The sequence below is a fragment of the Orycteropus afer genome, unplaced genomic scaffold (genome assembly GCF_000298275.1).
Source record: "Orycteropus afer afer isolate SDZICR_OR568_19922 unplaced genomic scaffold, OryAfe1.0 scaffold00255, whole genome shotgun sequence".
In the NCBI taxonomy this organism is placed as follows: domain Eukaryota; kingdom Metazoa; phylum Chordata; class Mammalia; order Tubulidentata; family Orycteropodidae; genus Orycteropus; species Orycteropus afer.
Window position 1 is genome coordinate 1201821 of NW_006921842.1, and position 26706 is coordinate 1228526.

Here is a 26706-nt window from a genome sequence, read left to right on the forward strand (position 1 = left end):
GAAGGAAGATGGGGCAATCTACTTCTGTAGTGATACTGCCTCAGAAACCCAAGGAGGGGTCGCTATGAGTTGGGTCTGACTTGACGGCACATAACAACAACAACAACAACAGTGAGGCCTAGTGGGGGGCTGGCACCTCTACCCCAACCTTGGCAATAAGAAGATGGTGTTCTTCCTTCCACTGCTAGAGTGGTGTCAAGAGGAAATCAGTTAAAAGAGAAGGTTTAAATGTGATCCAGACTCTCAAAACTTAATACCTCAAATGTACAGATATCAATTAAAAAATTATTTGTTGTTGTTGCTAGGTGCTGTCAAGTCGTCTCTGACTCATAGTGACCCTATGCACAGCAGAAAAAAACACTGCCCGGTCTTGTGTCAGACTCACAGTCCTTGCTATACCTGAGCCCATTGTTGGAGCCACTGTGTCCATCCATCTTGTTGAGGGCCTTCCCCTTTTTTATTTACCCTCCACTTTACCAAGTGTGATATCCTTCTCCAGGGAATGGTTCCTTCTGACAACATGGCTAAAGTAGGTGAGACAAAGTCTGGCCATTCTCACTTCCAAGGAGCATTCCAGCTGCACTTTCTCCAGGACAGATTTGTTAGTCCTTTTAGCAGTCCATGGTACTCTTAGCATTCATCTGCAACACCACAACTCAGAAGCATCAACTTTTCTTTGGTCTTCCTTATTCATTGTCCAGTTCTCACATGCATAAGAGGCGATTGAAAATACCATGGCTTGGGTTAGGCACACCTTAATCTTCAAGGAGACATCTTTGCTCTTCATGACTGGTAAGAGGTCTTTTGCAGCAGATTTGCCCAACACAATATGTCTTTTCATGTCTTGACTGCTGCTTCCATTGGTGTTGATTATAGAACCAACTAATACGAAGTCCTTGACAACTTCAATCTTTTCTCCATCCATCATGAAGCTGTTTATTGGACCAGTTGTGAGGATTTTTGTTTTCTTTATACTGAGGTGTAATCCATACTGCAAACTGTAGTCTGTACTTCATCAGTAAGTGATTCAAGTCATCCTCACTTTCAGCAAGCAAAATTGTGTCATCTGTGTATCGCAGATTGTTAGTGAGTCTTCCTTCAATCCCAATGCCATGTTCTTCTTCATATAATCCCACTTCTTGGATTATTTGCCCAACATATTGATTGAATAAGTATGGGTGACAGGGTACAACCCAGACACACTACCTTCTTGATTGTAAAGCATACAGTATCCCCTTGTTCTGTTTGAATGACAGCCTACTGATTTATGTACAGGTTCCTCGTGAGTACAATCAAGTGTTATGGAATTCCTATTTTTCTCAATGTTATCCATAATTTGTTATGATCCACACAATCGAATGCTTTTGCATAGTCAATAATACATAAGTAAACATCTTTCTGGTATTCTCTGCTTTCAGCTAAGATCCATCTGACGTCAGCAATAATATTCCTTATTCCACATCTTCTTCTGAATCCAACTTGCATTTCTGGAAGCTTTCTCTCCATATAATGCTGCAACCATTTTTTAATTATCTTCAGTAAGATTTTACTTGCATATGATATTAATGCTATTGTTCAATAATTTCCATGTTCTATGGTGTTTTGGTTACCAAGTGCCACTCTTACAGGAATATACCACAAATGGGATCTTGAACAAACAGGAGTTTATTCTTTTACAGTTTGGAGGTTTTAAGTCTGAATTCAAGGTGCCAGGCTCTAGGGGCTGGGTGAAAGACCCTCAACCTTGGGCTTCAGCTCTGCCTCCTGCTCCCAGCCCACTGTAGCTAGAAGCTTTTCTTCACTCAGACAGCTACTGTCTGCTGAGACTGACAAGCCCAAGGTTGACAGGTAAAAAGGCACAGTCCTGATGTTATCAAACCACACAGCAGGCCATTAATTCAAGTCCATTGAAAGTCCCAAGGTCAGCGGAGCATGGCAGACTGCTGAACAACAACACTGCTACATGCAGGGTTCAAGCATACCATAAACTAGAGAGCATTCCCAAAGCTGCTTCTTATATACGGGAAGCAGACCACATTCCTAAAGCAGCTACTTAGCTGCTTGTGGTAGATCCCACCAAGGAGTTGATTGCCAGTCTCATCATGGGGAATAGTACATCCAGCTGCCCAGCCACTGAACCAGGCCCAGCTAAGTTGACACACAACCTTAACTACTGCATGTGGGATCACCTTCCTTTGCAATGGATACAAATATAGATGTCTTCTAGTCAGTTGGCCAGGTATCTGTCCTCCAAATCTCTTGGCATAGCCAAGTGACTGCCTCTAGCACAGCATCCATTTGCTGAAACATCTCAATGGGTATTCCATAATTCCTGGAGCCTTGTTCTTTGCCAATTCCTTCAGTGAAGCTTTGACTTCTTCCTTCAATATCATTGGTTCTTGATCATATGTTACCTCCTGAAATGGATGAACATTGACCAATTCTTTTTGGTACAGTGACTCTGTGTATTCCTTCCATCTTCTTTTGATTTTTCCTGCATCATTCAATATTTTCCCATAGAATCTTTCAATATTGTAATTCAAGGCTTAAATTTTTCCTCAGTTCTTTCAGTTTGAGAAATACTGAGCATGTTCTTCCCTTTTGGTTTTCTATCTCCAAGTCTTTGCACATTTCATTATAGTAATTGGTTTTGTCTTCTTGAGCTACTCTTTGAAATCCTGTGTTCAGCTCTCTTTATCTTGTCATTTCCTCTATTTGCTTTAGCTGGTCTTCACTCAAGGACAAGTTTCAGAGTCTCTTCTGACAACCATTTTGGTCTTTTCTTCTTTTCTTGCCTTTTTAATGACCTCTTGCTTTCTTCATGAATGCTATACTTGATGTCATCCCATAATTCCTCTGGTTTTCAGTCAGTGGTGTTCAAAGCATCAAATCTATTCTTTAGACAGTCTCTAAATTCAGGAAGGATATTACCAAGGTCATACTTTGGCTCTCGTGGACTTGTTTTAATTGTTTTCTACTTCAACTTGAACTTGCATATGAAGAGTTGATGATCTGTTCCACAGTCAGCTCCTGGCCTTGTTTTGCCTGAAGATATTGAAATTCTTCATCATCTCTTGCCACGGCTGTAGTCAATCTGATTCCTGTGTACTCCATCCAGTGAAGTTCACATGTATAGTTGTCGTCGATTATGTTGTTGGAAAAAAGGTATTTGCAATGAATAATTCTATCTTGCAAAATTCTTTCATTTATCCTACCAAAAGTCAGGACAATCTCAAACTAATGAAAAAGACAAGGAATAGATATCAACACCAAGATGACAGAAAAATTATAATTATCTGACTTATCTTTTAAAACAGCCATCATAAATATGCTTCAATGAACAATTAAGAACCTGCTTGGCAAAAATGAAAACTACAGAATGTCTCAGCAAAGAAATAGAAATATAAGAGCCAAAAGGAAATTTAGAACTGAAAAACACAATGCTCAAAATGAAAGTTAACATTGCCAGTAATGGGACAAATTACCATTGCATGCCATCTGGCATGATGCAAGAATGCTACATCACTTTAATGTTCTATGATACTCCAGCCAAAAATGCATAACCTGTAGGAGAATCTATTGCAAGAAACCATAAGACAACATCACATTAGATTCTATAGTTATTGGTCTGTACTTTTAAAAAAATGTCAAAGTCATTACAAAGTAAGCCTGAGGAACTGTCCTAGATTGGAGAAGGCCAAAGAGAATTGATAACTAAATACAAGATATGATCTTGGATTGGTCTACACCCATAATGGACATTGCTGAGCCAATTGGTAAAATTAGAATGAGGTCAGAGGACTGTGTGATAGCATTATTCTAGTGTTGATTTTCTGATTTATATTAATATACCCTGGTTATATAGAATAGTATCTGTATTTTTAGAAAATAAGGAATAATGTGTTAAAGGATGAGTAATCAAGTCAACAACTGATGCCATACACACACACACACATATACATAGAGAGAGAAAAAAATGAAAAGAAAAATATGGTAAGCTGTCAACAATTGAGGAAATTGGGTAAGGGGCAAATAGGAAATATCTGTTGTATTTTTATAACTTTTCTGTAAGCTTTAAAATATTTTAAAATAAAAAGCTAAAATTGTTGTTGTGGTTATGTGCCATCAAGTCGGACCTGACTCATAGCAACCCCTCCTTGGGTTTCCAAGGCGGTATCACTACAGAAGTAGATTGCCCAGTCTTCCTTCTGAGGAGTGGCTAGTGGGTTTGAACCACCAGCCTTCTGGTTAGCAGTCAGATGCCTTAGGCACTATGTGTCAAAATAGTCTGTAGAGTATAACGTATTTAAAAAAAAAAAAAAAATGGTGCTCTGGTGGCCTGTGCCTAAAGCATTTGACTGCTAACCAGAAGGCAGGCAGTTCAAACCCACCGGCCACTCCTCGGAAGGAAGATTGGGCAATCTACTTCCGTAGAGATATCATCTCGGAAATCCAAGGAGGGGCTGCTATAAGTCTAATTGACTTGATGGCAGTGAGTTTGGAGTTTGGAATAAATGCACAGAAACTTCCTGGAATGAAATAAAGCAAAATGTTTACATTGGTTATCTCTGAGATTTATAACAACTATCTTCTATTGTTTCATAATCTGAAAAGATACAATTTTATTCTGTTTGGGGGTGGGGACAGGGAGAGGCTGACAACCAATCAAATAACCTTCATTGCTCTGATTTGCTGCTCAACATACATTTTATTTTTAATTTTTCTTTTCTTTTCTATTGTGATTTGGATCAAAGTTCACAGAGCAAATTCTTTTTATATATAACAGTTCATATGCATTTTGTTTCATGACATTGATTGCAATCCTTATAATGTAACAACTTTTTGTTTCCCACTTCCTCCCACCTTTTCCCTGTGTCTTCCTTTCCTATGCATTCCTGCCCTCTGAACTATCTCCCTGTGCAAATACTGCCCTTCTGATCTCCCATGATTGATTGTTCTAAGGAGTGTACCTACCTGGTGTAAATGTTCACCTTATATGCCTGTCTATTGTTTGGCTGGATGCCATGGAAGTGAGTTCAATTTCAGGCCTGAAGGGAGAATAGGGACCACTGTTTTGGGGGTTTCACTGGTCTCTTTCAGACGAGTAAGACTGGTCTTTTTTATGAGTTTTAGTTTTGTTCCACATTTTTCTCCCACTATATCTAGGATCCTCAGAAGGAAGGTTGAGCAATCCTACTTCCGTAGTGATACTGCCTCGGAAACCCAAGGGGGGGTCGCTATGAGTCGGGGCCGACTCGACGGCAAAAGAACAACAACAACAACAACATATCTAGGACCTGTTTTGATCCCTCTCTGAGTGATAGACAGTGAGAGTTGGCCACCATCTAGTTCTTCTGGACTCATGGTCATGTAGGCTGACTTTCGCATGGTCCACTAGTCCCTTGGACTAATTGTTTCCATGTGTCTTTGGTTTTCTTCATTATTCTTTCCTCCAGACAAGGAGAGACCAATTATTGCATCAAGATGGCTGCTTGCAAGCTTTTAAGACCCCAGTCGCTACTCATCAAAGTAGGATGTAGAACAATGATTTTGTGTAATATGTTATGCCAATTGAGCTTGTTGTCCCATGTAACTATGGTCCCAACATTCTATTTATTCTTGTAGAAAGAGAGTAAATATCAGAGCAACAATGACCACCTATGTAAAGTCAAATTGGTTCCTACAGTTCTCATAAATCTATAAACTTATTTTCTCAGCTTTATATATTAATCTCTTATTAATTTGGTTAGTGTAAGTTAAGTATTTGAGGTGCAGTCACCTCTGGGTGTATTAACAAAAAATTACCTTCAAAAGAATGAACAGATCAGTCTTGTAAGAAATATAACCAGAAGCAAGGAAGGAAAACATTGGCTCTCTTACTTTGGACACATCATCAGGAAAGACCAATTGATGAAAAATTACATCATGGTTGGTAAGGTGGAAGGTCAGCAAAAATGAGGGAAACAGTCAATGAGATGTATTGACACAATAACCACAACAATGGGCTCAACCATATTAATGATCATGAATATGACACAGGCCAGGCAACATTTCATTTTTTTAATATATAAGCTAACCATGAGTTAGAGATGACTTGACAGCAACAAAAACAAGAATCTCCAAACCAACAAAGTTCAGTCCTGAATGTGTAGATCAAGCCAAGATCTTGCCAGCATGTGGGGATCTCTCTATCCAGTCTGCCACTAGAATCCTTCAGGCCACTTCCTTCTGTATGACTTCACCAGTAAGTTGAGAGGTCATCAAAAAGCAGGTGTTAGCAGGGAGAAGGAACCTGAGTGGCACAATGGTTAAGTGCTCAGCAACCTGCTTCCATAAAGATCAGAACCTAGAAAACCTCTGGGGCAGTTCTACTCAAAAACTGACTCAATAGCACCTAACAACAACAGCTAGTAAATAAGCTATTCTTATAGTTCAAGATGAGGAGCTCTGGTAGCATAGTGGCTAAGGCACTTGACTGCTAATCAGAAGGCTGGCGGTTCAAACCCACCAGCCACTCCTCGGAAGGCAGGTTGGGCAATCCTACTTCCGTAGTGATACTGCCTCGGAAACCCAAGGAGGGGTCGCTATGAGTCGGGGCCGACTCGACGGAAAAAAACAACAACAAATAGTTCAAGATGAGAAATATTCTAATAGAAAAATGACCAAAGCTCAGGTAATTCATAGAAGAGGTAATAAAATGGTCAACAAATTCTTCAAAATATGTTTAGTCTCATTACAAAAAAAAAAAAACCTCACTGCTGTCGAGCTGGCTGTGACTCATAGCAACCCCTCCTTGGGTTTCTGAGGCAATATCTCTACAGAAGTAGATTGCCCAATCTTCCTTCTGAGGAGTGGCTGGTGGGTTTGAACCACCAGCCTTCTTGTTAGCAGTCAAATGCCTTAGGCACTACACCATAATTATCTCCTACATATGGAGATATAAAATGGAGCATCAGTCTTTGAAAAGGGACTTGATGATATTATAAAAGGTAAAGAAATCGCTATCTATGTTCATAAGTTAAAAGGAAGAAGTGTGTTTCTAATGACAATATCAGAATTTGGATTAGAAAGAGAAGTGTCTGGTGTCCATTTCACATGTTTCAAAATTAAGTTAATAATGCAAGCTTGAAGACACCTCCACTTGACAATCACTCTGCTGCATGCACTCAGGGTTAATTTTTCACGTGATGAATCAGACAGATCCTTGCCCCACTTCTCTTTCTTCCCTGCTTCCTACCAGGGTCATCAAAAATGAAAGTCTAACATAAATGTTGGTTTTTTTTCCAAGTAAGGAAGTTGAAACTAATGACTAATAGTGGTTTGGGATATTATAGATTTCCATTATCTTGCCATCCTGCTTTTCATACTGGATTATAAAGACTTATTGGTAATAATTTGATCCAATTCTGATGTCATGAAGAAATACTAACCAGTCTTATTGGATGTAAATATTTAATAATCATCTTTGTCACAAAGTATTATTTAGCTATGGAGCTAGAAATAGTGCATAGGGTCAGAATGTGTGAAGCTAATTTGAGAATGGGTAGATGTGAGCCATCGTACGATCCTACCAGGAATACAGTAGGAGAAATCAGAAGGAACATCCCAATGCCTACTTCTGAGAAAATACTTCCTTCTCCTCATGATGATGCAATTGTATGCAACACAAAGAGATGAGAACTGGAAAATAAATGACTTATCTCAGATATGATCTCTCTTTATAAAAATAAGAGATATAATTTTTGAAAACTTTAAAAATATTATTTTAAATTATTGTAACATTTATATATGTATATAATATTTATACATTACATATTTCTGTATCATATTTATGTATTATATATAATATTTATATATAACTCACTGCCATTGAGTTGATCCAACTCAAAGTGACCCCTCCTTGGGTTTCTGAGGTGGTATATCTACAGTAGCAGATCGCCTAGTCTTCCAAATATATATAATGTTCAAATAGTACTTAGAGGCAAGCCATTTGCCAGGACACACACTTTTTAATATAAAATAGTAATGTTTTACAGAGACATAAAAATAATTCTTAAAATTATTGTTTATATCTGTTAGGATCATTGTTTGGCACTACTGAAGAAAGTTAATGCACAAGGAATAAAAGAAAAATCAAGCTTTATACCTCTTTGTAGTTAACACTCCCAACTGGAAGCGTGAGAAACTCCAGAGCTCTGTGTCCTGGGAGAAATAAATACATAAGTCAATTAAGTTCAGCTATAATTGAAAATGGAACTTACTAGAGATCATTTTAGAAGAAAAAATATAATTTCATGGTTGTAACTGTCAAAAAAGTAGAAAATGGAAATTAAGTTTGTACTCATTTAAAATCTTCATTAGGTATAATTAGATTCATACAATATTTGTATTATAATGCAAATAAAGTTGGCATACTTGTTTAATATTTTTACTTAACTTGCTCTATGACCTTGGGTAAGTTCTTTAACTTCTCTAGGCCTCAGTTCTCTCTTATTCAAAGTTAAACCAAACCAAACCAAACGCACTGCTGTCAGGTCAGCTCCGACTCATAGCGACCCACCCAAAAGTTACATTGATCTCACAGCTTTGTTAAGAGAATTATAGAAAATTAATGCTAAGTGACAGGAACAATGACTGATACATGATAGGATCTCAATAAACAGAATTTACCATCATCAGATTTTGCCTCAGAACCACCCACTGAGGTAGATAAACTCAAGTAAAAACATGATAAAGGGCCTAAACTATTGATTGGTCAAAGATGCACATTCTTTCGTCATAGGACCATTTGGAAGGACAAAAGAAACTCAGAAAGCCACCTACACACTCACACACATAAATACATACACACCCTCATGCACATCCACACCCAGAATCTTCTCAGAATCAAGAGAAAGATTAACATTCTTTGTGAAGAGACATGGTCCTTATTTTTATTGTGAATCACATGCAATTTTTTAAAATTTATACCATGAAAAAGTATATAGCTACTACAAAATTATAAGCAAGGAGACTTAGTGGCCCAATGGTTAAGTGCTGGACTACTAACTGAAAGTTGGCAATTCAAACACCCACCAGCAGCTCCGTGGGAGAAAAGACCTGGAGATCGGCTGCCATAAATATTAAAGCCTAGGAAACCCTATAGGGCAGTTCTACTCCATTTTATAGAGTCACTATGAGACAGAAGCAACTCAACAGCACAAAACAACAACAATATATTATCAGCATTAATACCATAAGTGACAAGGCCACACTGACACAAATAATCTTCACATAGGAAGTTGATATATGATTTATAGAACAAAACCATTGATGAGGCCAATTATAATTAACTAAGTCTACAGCCTTCAGTATTGCTTACACCTCAACATAGAGAAAACAAAAATCCTCACAACTGAACCAACAAGCAACCTCATGATAAATGGAGTTGTGAAGATAAATGGAGAAGATATTGAAATGGAGAACATATTGAAATTGTCAGGGATTTAGTTTTACTGAGATCCCTAATTAACACCCAAGAAAGCAGTAATCCAAAAATCATTGGGCAAAAGACTTCTTTAAAGTGTTAAAAACCAAAGATGTCACTTTAAGGGCTAGGGTGCACCTGACCCAAGCCATGGTATTTTCAACAGCCTCATATGAATGGAAAACTAGACAATGAATAAGTAAGAAGAATTGATGCCTTTGAATTACAGTGTTGATGAAGAATATTAAAAATACCGTGAACTGCCAGAAGAATGAACAGATTGTCTTGGAAGAAGTACAGAAACAATGCTCCTTAGGAGCAAGGATGGAGAGGCCTGGTCTCATATACTTTGGACGTGTTATAAAAAGGGACCATTTCCAAAAGAAAGACATCGTGCTTGGTAAAGTAGAGGGTCAGTGAAAAAGAGGAAGGCCTTCAGTGAGATGGACTGACACAGTAGCTGCAACAATGGGCTCAAGCATAGCAATGATTGTGAGCATGGTGCGGGACCAGGCTGTGTTTTGTTCTGTTGTACACAGGGTCACCATGAGTCAGAACTGACTGGATGGCACCTAACAACAGCAACAACAAGCTGCCATTCATGTAAACTTCTATTTAGGTCCTATATAAGAAGGGAAAAGGAAACAATCACAATATATAAGTTGTTGTTAGATGCCATTGAGTCGTCTCTGACTCATAGTGACCCCATGTACAAGAGAACAAAACACTGTCCGGTCCTGTGCCAGCCTCACCATCCTTGCTATACCTGAGCCCTTCACTGCAGCCACTGTGTCAATCCATTTTGGTAAGGGTCTTCCCCTCTTTTGTTGACCCTCCATCTTACCGAGCATGACATCCTTCTCCAGAGAATGGTCCCTTCTCACAACATGATCAAAGTAGGTGAGATGAAGTCTGGCCATTCTCGCTTCCAAGGAGCATTCTGGCTGCATTTCTTCCAGGACAGATTTGTTAGTTCATTTAGCAGTCCATAGTACTTTCAGCATTCTTCACCAACTCAAAAGCATCAACTCTTCTTCAATCTTTCTTATTTATCATCCAGCTCTCACATGCCTATGAAGTGACTGAAAATACCATGGCTTGGGTTAAGCGCCTCTTAGTCTTCAAGGAAATATATTTGCTCTTCAGCTCTTGAAGGAGGTCTTTCACAACAGATTTGCCCAATTCAATACATCTTTTGATGTCTTGACTACTGCTTCCATTGCTGTTGATTGTAGAACCAAGTAATATGTAGTCTTTGACAACTTCAATCTTCTCTCCATTTATCATGATGCCGCTTATTGATTCAGTTGTGAGGATTTTTGTTTTCTTTATATCAAGGTGTAAGCCATACTGCAGATTGTGGTCTTCAATCTTCATCAGTAAGTGCTCCAAGTCATCGTCACTTTCAGCAAGCAAAGTTGTGTCATCTATGTATCTCAGGTTGTTAATGAGCCTTCCTTCAATCCTAATGCCATGTTCTTCTTCATATAGTCCAGCTTCTCAGATTATTTGCTCAGCATAGAGATTGAATAAGTATGGTGAAAGGATACAACCCTGACCCACTCCCTTCCTGATTTTAAACCACGCAGTATCCCCTTATTCTGTTTGAACAACAGCCTCCTAATGTATGTACAGGTTCCTCATGAGTATGTGTTCTGGAATTCCCATTATTCTCAATGTTATCCATAATTTGTTATGATCCACACAATTGAATGCCTTTGCATAGTCAATAAAACACAAGTAAACATCTTTCTGGTATTCTTTGCTTTGGATCAAGATCCATCTGACTTCAGCTATGATATCCCTCCCTCCACGTTCCCTTCTGAATCTACTTTTCATTTCCGGAAGTTCTCTGTCAATATACTGTAGCAAACGTTTTTGAATTATCTTCAGTAAGATTTTACTTGCATGTGATATCAGTGATATTGTTCAATAATTTCCACATTCTGTGGGATCACCTTTCTTTGGAATGGGTACAAATATTGATCTCTTCCTGTCAGTTGACCAGGTAGCTGTTTCCAAATCTCTTGGCATAGCTAAGTGGGTGCCTCGAGGGTGGCATCCGTTTGTTGAAACATCTCAGTGGGTATTCCATCAATTCCTGGAGCCTTGTTTTTTTGCCAATTCCTTTAGTGCAGCTTTGACTTCTTCCTTCAACACCATTGATTCTGGATCATATGCCACCTCCTGAAATGGATTATCATCTACCAATCATTTTTGGTATAGTGAGTGTGCATATATTCTTCATTTTAATGTTTCCTGCATCATTCAACATATTGCCCATGGAATCTTTAAATATTGCAATTTGAGGCTTGAATTTTTTCTTCAATTCTTCCAGCTTGAGAAAGGCTGAGCATGTTCTTCCCTTTTGATTTTCTAATTCCAGGTTTTTCCACATTTCATTATAATAATTGACTCTGTCTTCTTGAGCCACTCTTTGAAATCTTCTGTTCAGCTCTTTTATCATGTTGATTCTTCCATTTGCTTTGTTGTTGTTGTTGTTATCTGCCGTCGAGTCGCACCTGACTCATAGCGACCCCTCCTTGGGTTTCCAAGGCAGTATCACTATGAAAGTAAGATTGCCCAACCTTCCCTCCATTTGCTTTAGCTACTCTCCTTTCAAGGGCAAGTTTCAGAGTATCTTCTGACATCCATTTTGGTCTTGATTAAATGCTTGGTCAATTTCAGACTGCAGAAGTTAATAAAAATCTTCAACTTCCTTATTTTTGGCTTTGGTCTTTGGTGCGTAAATTTGAATAATAGCGTATTAATTGGTTTTCCTCATAGGCGTATAGATATTATGCTATCGCTGACAGCATTATATTTCAGGATAGATCTTAATATATTCTTTGTGATGATGAATGCCATGAAATATATACAAAACCATATAAATAATGTTAAATAAATAAATACATGTTGGCATTTTAGTCTCCTTTTATATAAAATATTCTCAAAATCTGTGTAGATACTGTCTCAGGAGTTGCTTTCACTGCTGTTCACATCAGAGCACTGTTTGGTGTTTGTTGCAGAAAGGCAATGATCTAATTTCATTAAAATTTTAGATTTCATTTGTCATGTAAATCTTTAAGGATTAAAAAGCGAAATATTTCCATTCATGTCTGTTTCACTTCAGAACAGATTTTAGTAATTTCACAGATCTTAGAGTTGGAAGACACTGTAAAATTCTTTAAGAAGTTCATCGCCTTTATTTTACAGAAGAATTGGGAGATAAAGTAAATTGCTCAGTGTCACTCATTTAGTTTACCGCAGAGCTGGTAGTAGATCCTAGCTCTGATTCTCTTCTCCAGTATCTTCTGCCTTGCTTTTAACAATAAATATTTAATGAAAAGAATACAGAACTAGCTGTCAGGACACATAATTCTAGACCTGCCACTAACAAGTTAGATGTGAAACTTTGGGCAAGAGCTTTCTGGGATCAGCTGCTTCATCTATAAAAGGAAGTGGACTCAGTGACCTCTTGTGTCTTCAAGTCATAAAATTCTATGATCCTAAGATTTTTACCTACTGTAGCTCAATATCTAGGTCTATTTTACCCTGATAAGTTTCCACATTTTCTTTTTAATCTTGTTCTACTGTATCACTCCTAAATATGGTATAATTACAAACTATCATTATTATTTTTATCTAAACTAAATAAAACCTAGAACATCACGTATATCTGAAATTAATCTGAAAACTGCTATACGATGTAGTCATATCTAAATTATATTACAAATTGGCTCATACTTCCCACATGTCAAAAATATTACAAATGCACTTTATAACAAGAGCCATAATCTGTGCTACTACCTACCCATATCCAGATTGCTCTGCCTTTGCCACTGGTGGTTGGCACCAGCTTGCTGTACTCTTCTCCTCCTCAACTCCTGCCATCATTCTGGACACCTCTAATGTCAATGCAGATGACCTGAAGCCAATCACCTTTAAAGCCAATTAACTCACAGGACCCATTCCCACAGCCACAAAGAGCCCTTTTCGTATAGTTGGAATTGCCTGCCCTCAGACATATAAAACAACAAAAAATTCCTCACTCCTACAACATTAGGAGTCCCTGGGTGGTGCAAACAGTTAAGTGCTCAACTACTAGCCAGAAGGTTGGCAGTTCAATTCCACCCAGAGGCACTTTGGAAGAAAGACCTACCAATCCACTTCTTTCAGGTCACAGCCCTGAAGACACTATGAAGCATGAGTTAGAATCAATTCAATGGCAACTAACAACCACTTACAACAGGCTGCCCATTCTTCTCCTCTCCCATTGTATCAGTTCTGCTTTGCTGCAATCTCTAATTCATCTAGTTCCTCACTATTTACCCACTCAAAGGAACACCCAGAGAGGCATCCGCTTGCTTGCTTACCTATTCCCTTAATGAACTCATCTGAGAGTCCCCATCCCTGGTCAACTTTAATCATAGCTATCTCCTCTCCCCTACCAGGCTGCTCAGTGCAGCTGGGGAAAATTCTATCAAGACATGGCACAGACATTAAATCCCTCTCTAAATATCTTTTGATAGATTTATGGTCCTCTCAATATTGTGACAAAGCACCAGAACTTACCTATTTCTATGTGTGTTGAAATGCCACACGATGAACCTCCAGGACAGAGATAGCCCAAAACAATCAGCAGGCTGGCCCAGAACCTGAAAGCAGACATGTTGCTGTCATTACTCACAGCTCCTCTGAGGATCTGGGAAATGCTCAGGGCTTCTGAACACTGAAACGCAGGAACACTGAAATGCCAGCAGAAATCCATTACTTTTCCCTAAGCAGGTCACTGACACAGAAAACCCAGCCTCATGTCGAAATAATATTGTTTTCCAATGAAATCAACTGTTCAACTACTGTTAAGCTTCACCAGAACAGCAAACAAACTCTGTCCATTTTGAGGGGTGCAGGGAGCTGGGGAGAGAAGTAATAAATGAAAATTTAAAACACATTGCCATCTTCTGACTGAGGTTTCCTCTGGATTTCATTTTAACATGAAAGCTGTAGAGAGACACAAATCCAGTAGTCTCCAGATATTATTTGCTTTCTAAAGAGATCCAGATTGATAGTCACTACACTGCACTGCCTCACCTTACAAGGAATGATGGTTCATGCATCCTCTCCACGCATCTATCAGGTTTCCCTGCTTCCTCAGCCTCCAAAGTCACAAATGCTGGAAAAGCTTTGATGGTGATGAGCTGGAATGGGCTTCTCTTTCAGTATTTGGCAACAGATACTGACACTAGTATGAGATTACCCAAGAGCAGCCACAACTGGCCTGCCTACCTCTCCTTGTTCTTATAGGCCTTATCTGAGACATGTTGCTCGGTCAGATTCCTGAAGCCCAAGCAGATGCTGGCTTCACTTAGGGGGAGAGTTAGGACTAAGAAATGAAGGGTTGGAAAATATTAGGCTCAGAATATACCTGTTATAAAGTATGCCATCAATAACACTTAATTCATAGGAATAATTAGGTTAATCAAGTTAATCTCTTCATGGAAATGATGGTGCTCTAAAAGCTCAAATTAGGTATCTAATTAAAAGCATGGGAGCTCTGGTAGTGTAGTACCTAAGGCACTTGGCTGCTAACCAGATGGCTGACAGTTCAAACCCACCAGCCACTCCCTGGAAGGAAGATGGGTCAATCTACTTCCATAGTGATACTGCCTTGAAAACTCAAGGAGGGGTCACTATGAGTCAGGTCCAATGGGATGGCACATAACAAAAAAAAAAAAAAAAAGCATAATCTCTAAACTTTCATTAAAAGCAAGAAACAAAATACCATTGCCATTGAGTGGAATCTGACTCATTGTGACCCCCTGTGTTACAGAGTAGAACTGTTCCATAGCGTTTTCTCTAAAAAAATAAAAATAAAAAATATTGTAATTTGGGTGCAAATTTACAAAGCAGATTCCTTTTACTCTCAACAGTTCATACACATTTTGTTTCAAAGCACTGATTACAATCTCAACGATAAACAACTCCCCTCTCTGTGACTGCCCCTTCCCTGTGTTCTTCTTATTTATGCATTCCTGTCTATCTAGCTTTCCCCCTATGCAAATGCTGCCCTTCTGATCTCTCACATTGATTGTTCTAAGGGGTGCATTTCCCTAGGGTAGGTGTTCTGCTCCTAAACCTTTCTGTTGTTTGGCTGAGAGCTAAGCCACTACTCCTAAGGAAGGTTGGGCAAAGGAGCTCTGGTAGCATAGTGGCTAAGGCACTTGACTGCTAACCAGAAGGCTGGCGGTTCAAATCCACCAGCCACTCCTCGGAAGGAAGATGGGGCAATCTAATTCCGTGTAGTGATACTGCCTTGGAAACCCAAGGAGGGGTCGCTATGAGTCGGGGCCAACTCGACGGCACATAACAACAACAACAACAACAACAATTCACTGAAGTACTCCCTTTCCAGTCAGAAGAATAATCTGGGGCTATAGTCTCATATATAGCATAGTGGCTAAGGCACTTGACTGCTAACCAGAAGGCTGGCGGTTCAAACCCACCAGCCACTCCTTGGAAGGAAGATGGGGCAATCTAATTCCGTAGTGATACTGCCTCGGAAACCCAAGGACGGGTCACTATGAGTCGGGTCCCACTCGACGGTACATAACAACAACAACAAATAGTCTCAGGGGTTTCACCAGTCTCTCTCTATCTGACCCGTAATTCTGGTCATTTTTGTGTTTTTGAATTTTGTTTCACATTTGTCTTCCCACCCTATCCAGGATCTCCAATTTTGATCCCTTTCTGAGTGGTTGGCATTGGTAGCCAGGCACCATCTTCTGGTCTCAGGATCATGAAGGCTGAGGCTCCTATGGTCTTTGGTTTTCTTCAGTCTTCTTTGCTCCAGACAGGGAAAGAACAATAGTTGCATCTTAGATGGCTACTCGAAAGCTTTTAAGACCCCAGATGCTACCCACCAAAGTATGATATGGAACAATATTTTTAGGTACTATGTTGTGCCCATTGAGCTGGATGCCCCTGAGATCATGGTCTCAAGCCCTCAGACCTAGCAACTTACTCCACAGGGTTTTTCTAGCTGTAATATTTATGGAAGCTGATTGCCAGGCCTTTTTTACATGGTATTGCTAGATGGGTTTGAACCACCAACCTATAAGTTAGTGTTGTTGTTGTTAGGTACCATTGAGTCAGTTCCAACACAGCAACCCCATGTACAATAGAATGAAACACTATTTCTACCATTCCTACCTCATCCTTACAATCATTGCCATGTTTGAGACCATTGTTGGAGCCACTATATCAATTCATTTCTTTGTGGGTCTTCCTCTTTTTCACTGACCCTCTACTTTACCAAGTATGATGTTCTTCTCCAGGACTGGTCCCTACAGATAACATGATCAAAGTATGTGAGATCAGTCTCACCACCCTTGCTTCTTTCTAAGGAGCATTCTGGCTGTACTTCTTCCAAGACAGATTTATTCATTCTCCCAGCAGTCTATACCATATTCCATATTCTTTGCCAACACCATGTTTCAAAGGCATCAATTCTTCTTTGGTCTTCCTTATTCATTGTTCAGCTTTCTAGGTTAGTATTTGAGCACAAACAATTGTGCTACCTGTTGTTGTTGTTAAGTGCCGTCGAGTCATCTCCAACTCATAGCAACCCCTCCTTGGGTTTCCAAGGCAGTATATCTATGGAAGTAGATTGCCCAACCTTCCTTCTGAGGAGTGGCTGGTGGGGTAGGAAGAAATGACATTCATTCTCAGGTTAGCCAAGTGAAGTGAATGAATAAGAGAAGATGGGATGGTTTGAGTCCCTCAGTTGTCTGCCAAGAATTTCCTCTGTAACCTTAACTCAGCCACCTACAAGGCCTCAAGATAAGGAATCCTGAAGCCCTATCCTAACCCTGAAGCCAAGAGTTGCTTCTGACTACTGGTATACCAGAGATCATAATCAGACATGATTATATGGCTAATAGGGTGTTTTATAGACTTGTTGTTGTTGTTGGTAATTATTTTTAAAATATGACTATATTGATTAAATTTTAATGAAATATGTATTACTTTTGTAACCATGAAAGCATCAAAGATAAGGGTTTTAAATAAAACTTAAAGCATAGCTCACAATAGCATGCAGATTACAATGAAAACTATTGGACAAATCATAGACGTATAGAATTATTTGTCTTCTCAGTCCATAACTTCTTTCCTAACACAGGTGGATTTGTTATAAATGAGACAGCATGATTCTATCATATAGAATTCTGGAATTACAGACAAAAGTTGAGAAGTTAACAAGCAGTTTCGTTAAAGAAGAAGTGGCGGAGGGATATGGGCTCTGGAGCTAGAAGGCTTTTATTTTGATCCTTGTTCTGTTACCTTCTATCTGTAGGACCTTGGGCAAGTTACTAAAAATCTCTATGCCTCAGTTTCCTTATCTACAAAAATAAACCAAAAACCAAACTCTTTTTTGGTCTTCCTTATTCATTGTTCAACCTTCTAGGTTAGCATGCTAGGTTAATATTTCGACTCATAGCAACCCCTCCTTGGATTTCCGAGGCAGTATCTTTACAGAAGTAGATTACCCAGTCTTCCTTCTGAGAAGTGGTTGGTGGGTTTGAACTGCCAGCCTTCTGGTTAGTAGTCGAATGCCTTAGGAACTATGCCACCCGAGCACCCTCTAAAAAAATAGGGATAATAATAATAATACCCACTTTATAAGGTTCTTGTGGGGATCAAACATAAAATGTTTAGACTGGAACCTGATATATAGTAAGTTTCATATTGACATTATCATTCAAAAACATTTTTCCCTTTTTCCAAAGATTCACCATAGATCTCTATTAAGTAACTATGTTACTTGAAAATTTCCTTTACATTCAGGTATTCAGCAACAGATATTTCCTAACCACTTAGATATGAGTATAAAGCAAAATTGGGTGGGGCTCTTTAAGTGACAGTGGGTCTCCTTGTGCATATAAATGAGATGCAATGTTCATGCCTGGACACTTGAGTTAAAGCATACAATTTCAGGATACTTCTTTATGAGTCTAATATTCTGCTGTCATTATGGTTATCATTATAGCAAATTGGGGAGAGGATGGAGAAAAGAGAGAATTGGCAGGTGGAGGTGACCAGGATAAGGGCAGGCTAAGGAGAAACGAGGGAAATGGTCCCTCTTGCCTGAATTTCTTGTCCTTGTAAGCTTTATGAGCTATGAGGGACATCAGGTCAGCCTAAAAGTAAGACAGGAGTCAGGGGGGAATTATTCCCACTTTGAATGGGGCCTTGTAGAGGCCACAAAATGGTGTGGAGCAATACTGAAAATAACCACGGACTACAAGAAGAATGAACAAATCTGTCTTAGAAGAAGTGCAGCTAGAATGCTCCTTAGAAGTGAGAATGGCCAGACATCATACATAAGTACTTTGGTCATGTTGAAAGAAAGGACCAGGCCCTGAAGAAGGATATCGTGCTTGGTGGAGCATCTGCACAAAAGGGGAAGATCTTCAACAAGATGGATTGATACAGTGGCTTCAAAGATGGGCTCAAGCATAGCAAGGATTGTGAGGATGGTACAGGACAAGGCAGTGTTGCATTCTGTTGTACATAGGGTTGCTGTGAGTCAGAGCCAACTCACTGCACCTAACAACAATAACAACAAGCACTTTTGCCTTTGTGGACCACTACCTCCATTTTAAAAACAATTAAAAATAATATTTTATATATGCATTGCTATAAAAATGAACATATTAATATTTGGCCTAAAAGTTTACTTTTTCTTGTGCATTTAGAAGAAATTTTGGGTAGTCAATACTACCCAAAGCAATCTATACATTCAATGCAGTCCCAATCCAGATGCCATCAACATTCTTTAAGGCTATGGAAAAAAACAATCTAATTTTATATGGAAAGGAAAAAGACCTTGGATAAACAAAGTACTTTTGAAGAAGAAGAACAAAGTAGGAGGTCTCATGCTCCCAGATCACAAAACCTACTATATAGCCACAGTAGTCAAAACAGTCATTGCTACAATGACAGACACATACATAGATCAATGGAATAGAATTAGAAACCCAGAAATAGATCCATCGACCTACGGTGAGCTGATCTTTGACAAAGGGCCGAAATCCATTAAATGGGGAAGCAATAGTTTCTTTAACAAATAGTGCTGGCAAAACTGAAAAATGATACAAGAGCCATACCTCACACCATACACAAAAACTAACTCCAGATGGATCAAAGACTTAAATGTGAAACCTAAAACTATAAAGTTCATCAAGGAAAAAATAGGGGCAAACTTAGGGGCCTTAATTTATTGCATAACAAGCATAACCCAAAATGCACAAACAGCAGAATATAAAGTAGATAATTGTGAAAATTAAATTTTTATGTGCTTCCAAAGACTTATCCAAAAGAGAATCTACAGATTGGGAAAAAAATATATAGCAATGACATACCTGACAAGTGACTTATTTCTAAAATTTGTAGAAAACTCCAACACTTCAACATCAAAAAGATGAACAATCCAATTAAAAAATTGGCGGAAGATATGAATAGGTACTTCACCAAAGAAGATATTCAGGCAGCCAAAAAACACATGAAGAAATGTTCACGATCATTAGTCATTAAAGACATGCAAATCAAAACAATGACCGGATATCATCTCACCCAGAAATACTAGCAAAGTTCAACAAGACAGAAAATAGCAAATACTGGCAAGGATATGGAGAGATTAGGACTCTCATACACAGCTGCTGGGACTGTAAAATTATACAACCACTGTGGAAATTAGTATGGTGATTCCTTAAAAAATTGGAATTAGAAATACCATTTGACCCAGCCATCTTGTTACTAGGTATGTATCCTAAAGAAGTGATAGCCATGACACAAACAGATATATACACACCCACGTTCATACAGCACTCACAATAGCAAGGAGATGGAAACAAACTAAGTGCCCATCAACAGAAAAAGGATAACCCAACTGTGGTACATACTCACAATGGAATACTACGCAACACTAAAGAATAATGTAGAATCTGTGAAACACTACATAATGTGGAGGACATTATGCTGAGTGAAATAAGTCAATCACAGATGGACAAATATTGTATTAGTTCACTATTGTAAAAAATCAAGAAAAGGTTTATATATGGAAGGAAACTTTTTTTGCTGGGTACCAGGGATGGGAGAGGAGGGGAGGAAACACTAGATAGGTAGAAACAAGTATGGATTTAGGTGAAGGGAAGGGCAATGTACCAAAAGTAAGTGACCAATGTGGTGGCACTGAAGAAGAAGAAGACACAGAAAGATACAAAAGAGGTACAGACAACAAAGATAAACCCTTTTACATATACAATACGATGTTGTCAGTGATAACAAACATTAATCTACAGGTAAATAGATGGGTAGACAGGCTGAGTGATCAGGTATGTCTAGGCAAAAGGGAATATACCTATGACCATATATAAGATTGGCAGATGATATTTTTACATACGCATTTGTATGTGCTGTAAGAATGTCCAAACACATAGTAGAGCTAACAAGGGGCACGGTTATAATAACTTCTTGGCCATAGCCAACAACCCTGAGGGAGTGAGTAGTTGGACCTGTGGGCTCAGGACCATGGCTGCAGGGGACATCAAACTCAATTGGCATAATACTATACAAAAACATTGTTCTACATTCTATTTTGATGAGTAGTGACTGGGATCTTAAAAGCTTGCCAGTGGCCATGTAGATGCAACAATGGGTTGCTTCTCACCCAGAGCAAGGAAGAATGAAGAAAACCAAGACACATGGAACAATCACTGCAAGGGACTAACAGACCACGTGATCCTCAGTCTATATGACCATGAGACCAGAAGAACTAGATGGTGCCCAGCTACCACTATCAACCATTTGGAAAGGAATCAGTGCAAGATATCCTGGATAGAGTGGGAGAACAATGCAGAACAAAACTCAAAATCATTTAAAAAAAAAAGATCAGATTTACTGGTCTGATAGAGCCTAGTGAGATCCCTGAAACTATGGCCCCTAGTTATCCTTCAGGTCTGGATTAAACTCACTCCCACAGCTTCCAGCCAAACAATAGACAGGCATATAGGGTGAGTATATACATCAATTAGATACATTCCATAGAGCTATTGTGGGAGAACAGAAGGGCAGTGTTTGCAAAGGAAGATAGCCTGGGGGGCAGGAATACATAGGAAGGAAGGATATGGGAAGACACAGGGAGGAAGTGGGAAGAGAACTGTTACATTGTGGAGAATTGCAGTCAATGTCATGAAACAAAATGTGTATAAAGTGCTGTATGAAAAATGAATTTGCTCTGTAAACTTTCGCCCAAATCACAATAAAAATTTAAAAAAAAAAGAAATTAAACATTTTTGTGTACTGCTAAAAGTATGGTGGGCCCTAGGCAGTGCACCTACTACGCTTACTGGATAAGGCAGCCAGGAAGTGGAAGAGAGATCCATCATTTGAGATGGAACCTTAAAAAGATAAGCAACTAGAATAATTTCTGGGTCATGAGTGCTACTGTTGACTTCACCTTTCTGGGCCTCAGTTTCCTCAATTGAACTCAAAGATTTTCCCAAACTGGTAGAAATGACCTCTCAGTAGTGCTCTCTCTGCAGGCTGCAGATATAATGTACCAGCTCCACAGTCTGGTGTGTGATAACTGCCAGACTCGCTTTCAGGACATACACACACTTTCTCTCTCTCCTCAATCCTTCAACAAAATATAGAACGAAACAGTGAATCCATACACACAAGATTAAACTCCGCTGCTATCACTTCTGCCAGCTCAGAATGACTCAAGACTGAATGGTTCTGACTCACCAAAACAAAATCAAAATTGAAATTACTCCCTTGGCACTTTATAATTTTAGAATCCAATGCCCTAGACAAAAGTGAAGACCACATAGGATCAATTAAAAAAAAAAAAAAAAAAAAAAAGATAGTAAGAGGCTCTCAATTCCACAGGAATTGAGATGGGGAAATATGCTGAGACCAAAAAAACTATTGTCCTTGAGGGGATTATGACTCACAGCAACCCCATGTGTGGAGCAGAGCTGTGTTCCATGGCTTTTCAATAACTGATTTTTCAGATGTAGATCATCAGGGCTTTAATGAGGTGCCTCTGGGTGGACCTGAACCTCCAACTTTTTGGTCTGTAGCCAAGTAAGTTAACCATTTGCACCACCCAGGGACTTCATATTGAAACTACCAAACCAAATCCATTGCCATGGAGTTGATTCCAACTCATAGTGATCCTATAGGACACAGTAGAACTGCCCTACAGCATCCACAAGGCTGTAATATTTACAGAAGCAAACTGCCACATATTTCTCCCATAGAGCAGCTGGTGGGTTCAAACTGTACACCTTTCAGTTAACAGCCAAGCATTTTAACCACTGGGCTCCATAATACTGAGAATAGGCCTACTATTTTAATTTTCATATTCATTAAGTTTTAAGTTTCCTGGTTATTTCTGGAGTTTTAAGCCAGCTATAATTCTTGACTAAGAAAACGAAAAACTAAACTCACTGCCATCGAGTCAATTCCAACACGCAGTGACCCCCTTTGGGTTTCTGAGGAGGTAAATCTTTATGGAAGTAGATTGCCCAGTCTTTCTTCCAGAGTGGCTGGTAGGTTTGAACCACCAACCTTCTGGTTAGCAGTCAAATGCCTTAGGCACCAATGTTTAAAGGTGATATTGCTGTTGCTTGGTGTCAGAGTCGGTTTAAACAACTCATAGTGGCCCAATGTACAACAGAACAGAATCATGCCCAGTCCTGCACCATCCTCACAATTGTTGCTATGTTTGAGCCCACTGTTGTGGTCATTGTGTCAGTCCATTTTGATGAGGGTTTTCCTCCATGATATTTTTCTCCAGAGAATGATCCTTCCTGACAATATGACCAAAGTAAGAGAGACAAAGTCTTGCCATCCTCAGTTCTAAGGAGTATTTTGGCTGTACTTCTTCCAAGACAACTTTGTTCATTCTTCTGGCAGTTTGCAGTATATTCAGTATTCTTTGCCAGCACCACGATTCAAATACATCAATTCTTCTGCAGTCCTTCTTATTCACGGTCCAGCTTTCACATGCATATGATGCAATTCTTGGGTCCTCCCCTTACCACACCTTAGTCCTTAAAGTAACATCTTTGCTGTTCAACACTTTAAAGAGGTCTTTCACAGCAGATTTACCCAATACAATACTTTATTTGATTTCTTCACTGATGCTTGATTGTGGATCCAACTAAAATGAAATACTTGACAACTTCAATATTTCTTGAAAATATCAAAGTTTATCATGATCATTTATTGGTCCAGTTGTGAGTATTTTTGTTTTCTTTATATTTAGATGTAATCCACACTGAAGGCTTTATTTTATTTTATTTTTTATTTTCGCTCTTCATCACTAAGTGCTTCAAGTCCTCTTCATTTTCAGCAAGTAAGGTTGCGTCATCTGCATATCACAGGTTATTAATGAGTCTTCCTTCAATCCTGATGCCAGGTTCTTCTTCATGTACTCTGACTTCTCAGATTATCTGCTCAGCATACACATTGAATGAAGTGTCATTGCTATGCCCATCATATACTTTGGGACCTCTGGTGGCATAGAGTCTAAGGCATTTGACTGCTAACCAGAAGTCTGGCAGTTCAAACCCACCAGCCACTCCTCAGAAGGAAAATTGGGCAATCTACTTCTGTAGAGATACCCTTGGAAACCCAGGGAGGGGTCACTATGAGTTGGAAATGACTCAACGGCAGTGAGTTTGGCTTTTGTTTTTATCACATACTTTGATTGACTCAATTTTAACAAATGGCTCCATTTATTAGTTGGCAGTCTAACTTTTAATCTTACCAATGTATTGACCCAGGACAAGTAGTATGACTTTGGACACTGCACTGAATTTAATGTAGGAACTCTATTATGCATGCCTCGTTTTCTCACAGCAAACCTATGGGCAGGCATTGTTGTATTTTACAAATGGGAGGACTGAGGTTAAGTAATGTGCTGTCGGCAACATACTAGATTAAAGTCCGTTTGTCTCTAAAACCCGATGTTACGTATCAGGAGCACCCCTGCTCCCAGTTATCCGAAAGAATACCCAGACACACACCCAAAAAGTTTCTGGTAGCACATCGCCGATGGTAGCACATTCCCTCCAAATCTTTCAGCTGCAACAATGGAGAAAGGTGATCATGCCCTTGGAAGTCGCAGCAAGTACCAACGCATCTATGGACCAGATTCCTTTAGCTAAGGAGATATCGGATTTAAGGGCCAGTTTTCCCACAGGTAAATAACCTTTTTTCCCTGAGGTTGTGGGCTAAGGTACTAATAGTTACAGACAAGTGAGCACCCGCAAAGGGAATAAATGACGACGGACCCGCAGGTGCATTTCCCCAGCAACCCTTCCCCAGCGGGAGTCCCAAATCTTCCTGGGAAAAGGTCGTACCATTAAGCTCAGGGCAAAGTCGAGAGTCCCGAGCCGCTGCGCAGCGCGAAGGACGCGGGAGAGGGCGCTGCTCTGCGTCTTAGCAACCTTCAGCCGGTGTCCCCCACCGCCCCCTCCCGGCTCTGTCGCCTCATTTCTCCTCCCGCCACTCCGCGGCCCCGCGGCCCCTGCGCTGGCGTGCACGCTCTCTCGCTTGCCTGCTGTCTGCCGCCACCGCCGCCGGGGCTCGGGCCATGGCGACCAGCTTTCGGCTGCGCGGCTGCAGGGCCCAGCGCCTTACGCCGATACCTCCTGGCCGCGGTCTTTGCTCCCGCGCTGTCTGCCGGTGGCCCTCAGCGCGGCTCACGCCGGGCCCGACCCGGCTCTGCGGCTACGCAAGGGGCCTGGCGGGCCTACCCCCAGCGCTGCTGCGCACCGACGGCTTCGTGGGCGGCCGCTGGCTCCCGGCCGCCGCCACCTTCCCAGTGCACGACCCGGCCAGCGGTGCTGAGCTGGGCCAAGTGGCCGACTGCGGGGCGCCCGAGGCCCGCGCAGCCGTGCGCTCCGCCTATGAGGCTTTCTGCAGCTGGAGGGGGGTCTCGGCCAAGGTGAGAGCTTAGGGGGTGCAGGGGGCAGGGCTGGCTGGGGAGCAGAGGGGGCTTTGCCCCAAAGTAAAATCTATCGCGTCGCTTCTCCTCCTTCCCGATTCCACAGGGTACACTATGCGGAAAGTCATGGAAACAAGAAATGAGACGTTCAACAAATACATTTAGAGTATCGGCTTTGTGCCAGGCGCTAAGGACACGGCCCTTGCCCCTATGTCTCATGAAGTTTACTGTCCAATTGGGGAGACAGAGCACAAGCACGTAATTACAAGTGAGCTGAGTGTTACAGTGAACAAATAGATGAGCCTGACCGTGTGTTTATGGGAGGAGGCGGTCTGGGAAGGTGAGATGGCCCCTGCAATACCTCCCAGACCTTGCCGGAAGCTGCTGCGTTGGTCTAGGGGACACCGCCGGTATCGCCAGTGGGCTAAAGCAGTGAAATTAGAAATGGAAAGAACTGTAGAAACAATCAGGATTAGTGATTGCCTGTGAAGGGGAAGGGAGCAGTACAAGATGATACTCCTGGTTGTTAGCATGAATGAATAACAAGAGAAAGGAGCCCTGGTGGTGCAGTGGTTAATTACTGGGCTGCTAACCAAATAGTTAACCAGAAGGCTGGCGGTTCAAACCCAGCAGCCACTCCTCGGAAGGAAGTTTGGGCAATCCTACTTCCGTAGTGATACTGCCTTGGAAACCCAAGGAGGGCTCGCTATGAGTCGGGTTTGACTTGAAGGCACATAACAACAACAACAACAACCAAATAGTTAGGAACTCTGGAAGCATAGTGCCTAAGGCACTTGACTGCTAACCAGAAGGCTGGCGGTTCAAACCCACGAGCCACTCCTGGGAAAGAAGATGGGGCAATCGACTTCTGTAGTGATACCACCTCGGAAAACCAAGGATGGGTCGCTATGAGTTGAATCCACTCAAAGGTAGAGCAGGGTAAAGGGGCTTGTGGGCCAGAAGGAAAGGCCAACATAACATGCCTTTTAGCAAAGGACTTGAATAGTCAGTTCTCCAAAGAGGATATACACATATGAAGAGAAGCTCAACATCATTAGTCTTTAGGGAAATGCAAATATGGATTGAACTATGTGCTCCCAAAAATATGTGTTATAAATCCTAATATCTATGCCTGTGGTTATAATCCCATTTGGGAATGGGTTATCTTTTTATGTTAATGAGCCACGATTAGTGTAGGGAGTATCTTGAGTGAATC

The 26706-nt window shown here is 40.3% G+C and overlaps 2 protein-coding genes across 2 annotated transcripts in view; one reads left to right on the top strand and one right to left on the bottom strand.

Moving 5' to 3' along the window:
* Positions 1-14138, bottom strand: part of GPLD1 (glycosylphosphatidylinositol specific phospholipase D1) — a 74502-nt gene extending 60364 nt beyond the window's left edge. The window contains exons 1-2 of the mRNA XM_007949811.2: positions 14042-14138; positions 8147-8202 (exon numbers count right to left, since the gene is read on the bottom strand). Coding sequence (XP_007948002.1) covers positions 8147-8202; positions 14042-14138 — 153 coding nt within the window. The remainder of the gene's footprint in view (positions 1-8146; positions 8203-14041) is intronic.
* A 10998-nt stretch (positions 14139-25136) lies between these two features.
* Positions 25137-26706, top strand: part of ALDH5A1 (aldehyde dehydrogenase 5 family member A1) — a 57137-nt gene continuing 55567 nt past the window's right edge. Inside the window, exon 1 of the mRNA XM_007949866.1 lies at positions 25137-25490. Coding sequence (XP_007948057.1) covers positions 25137-25490 — 354 coding nt within the window. The remainder of the gene's footprint in view (positions 25491-26706) is intronic.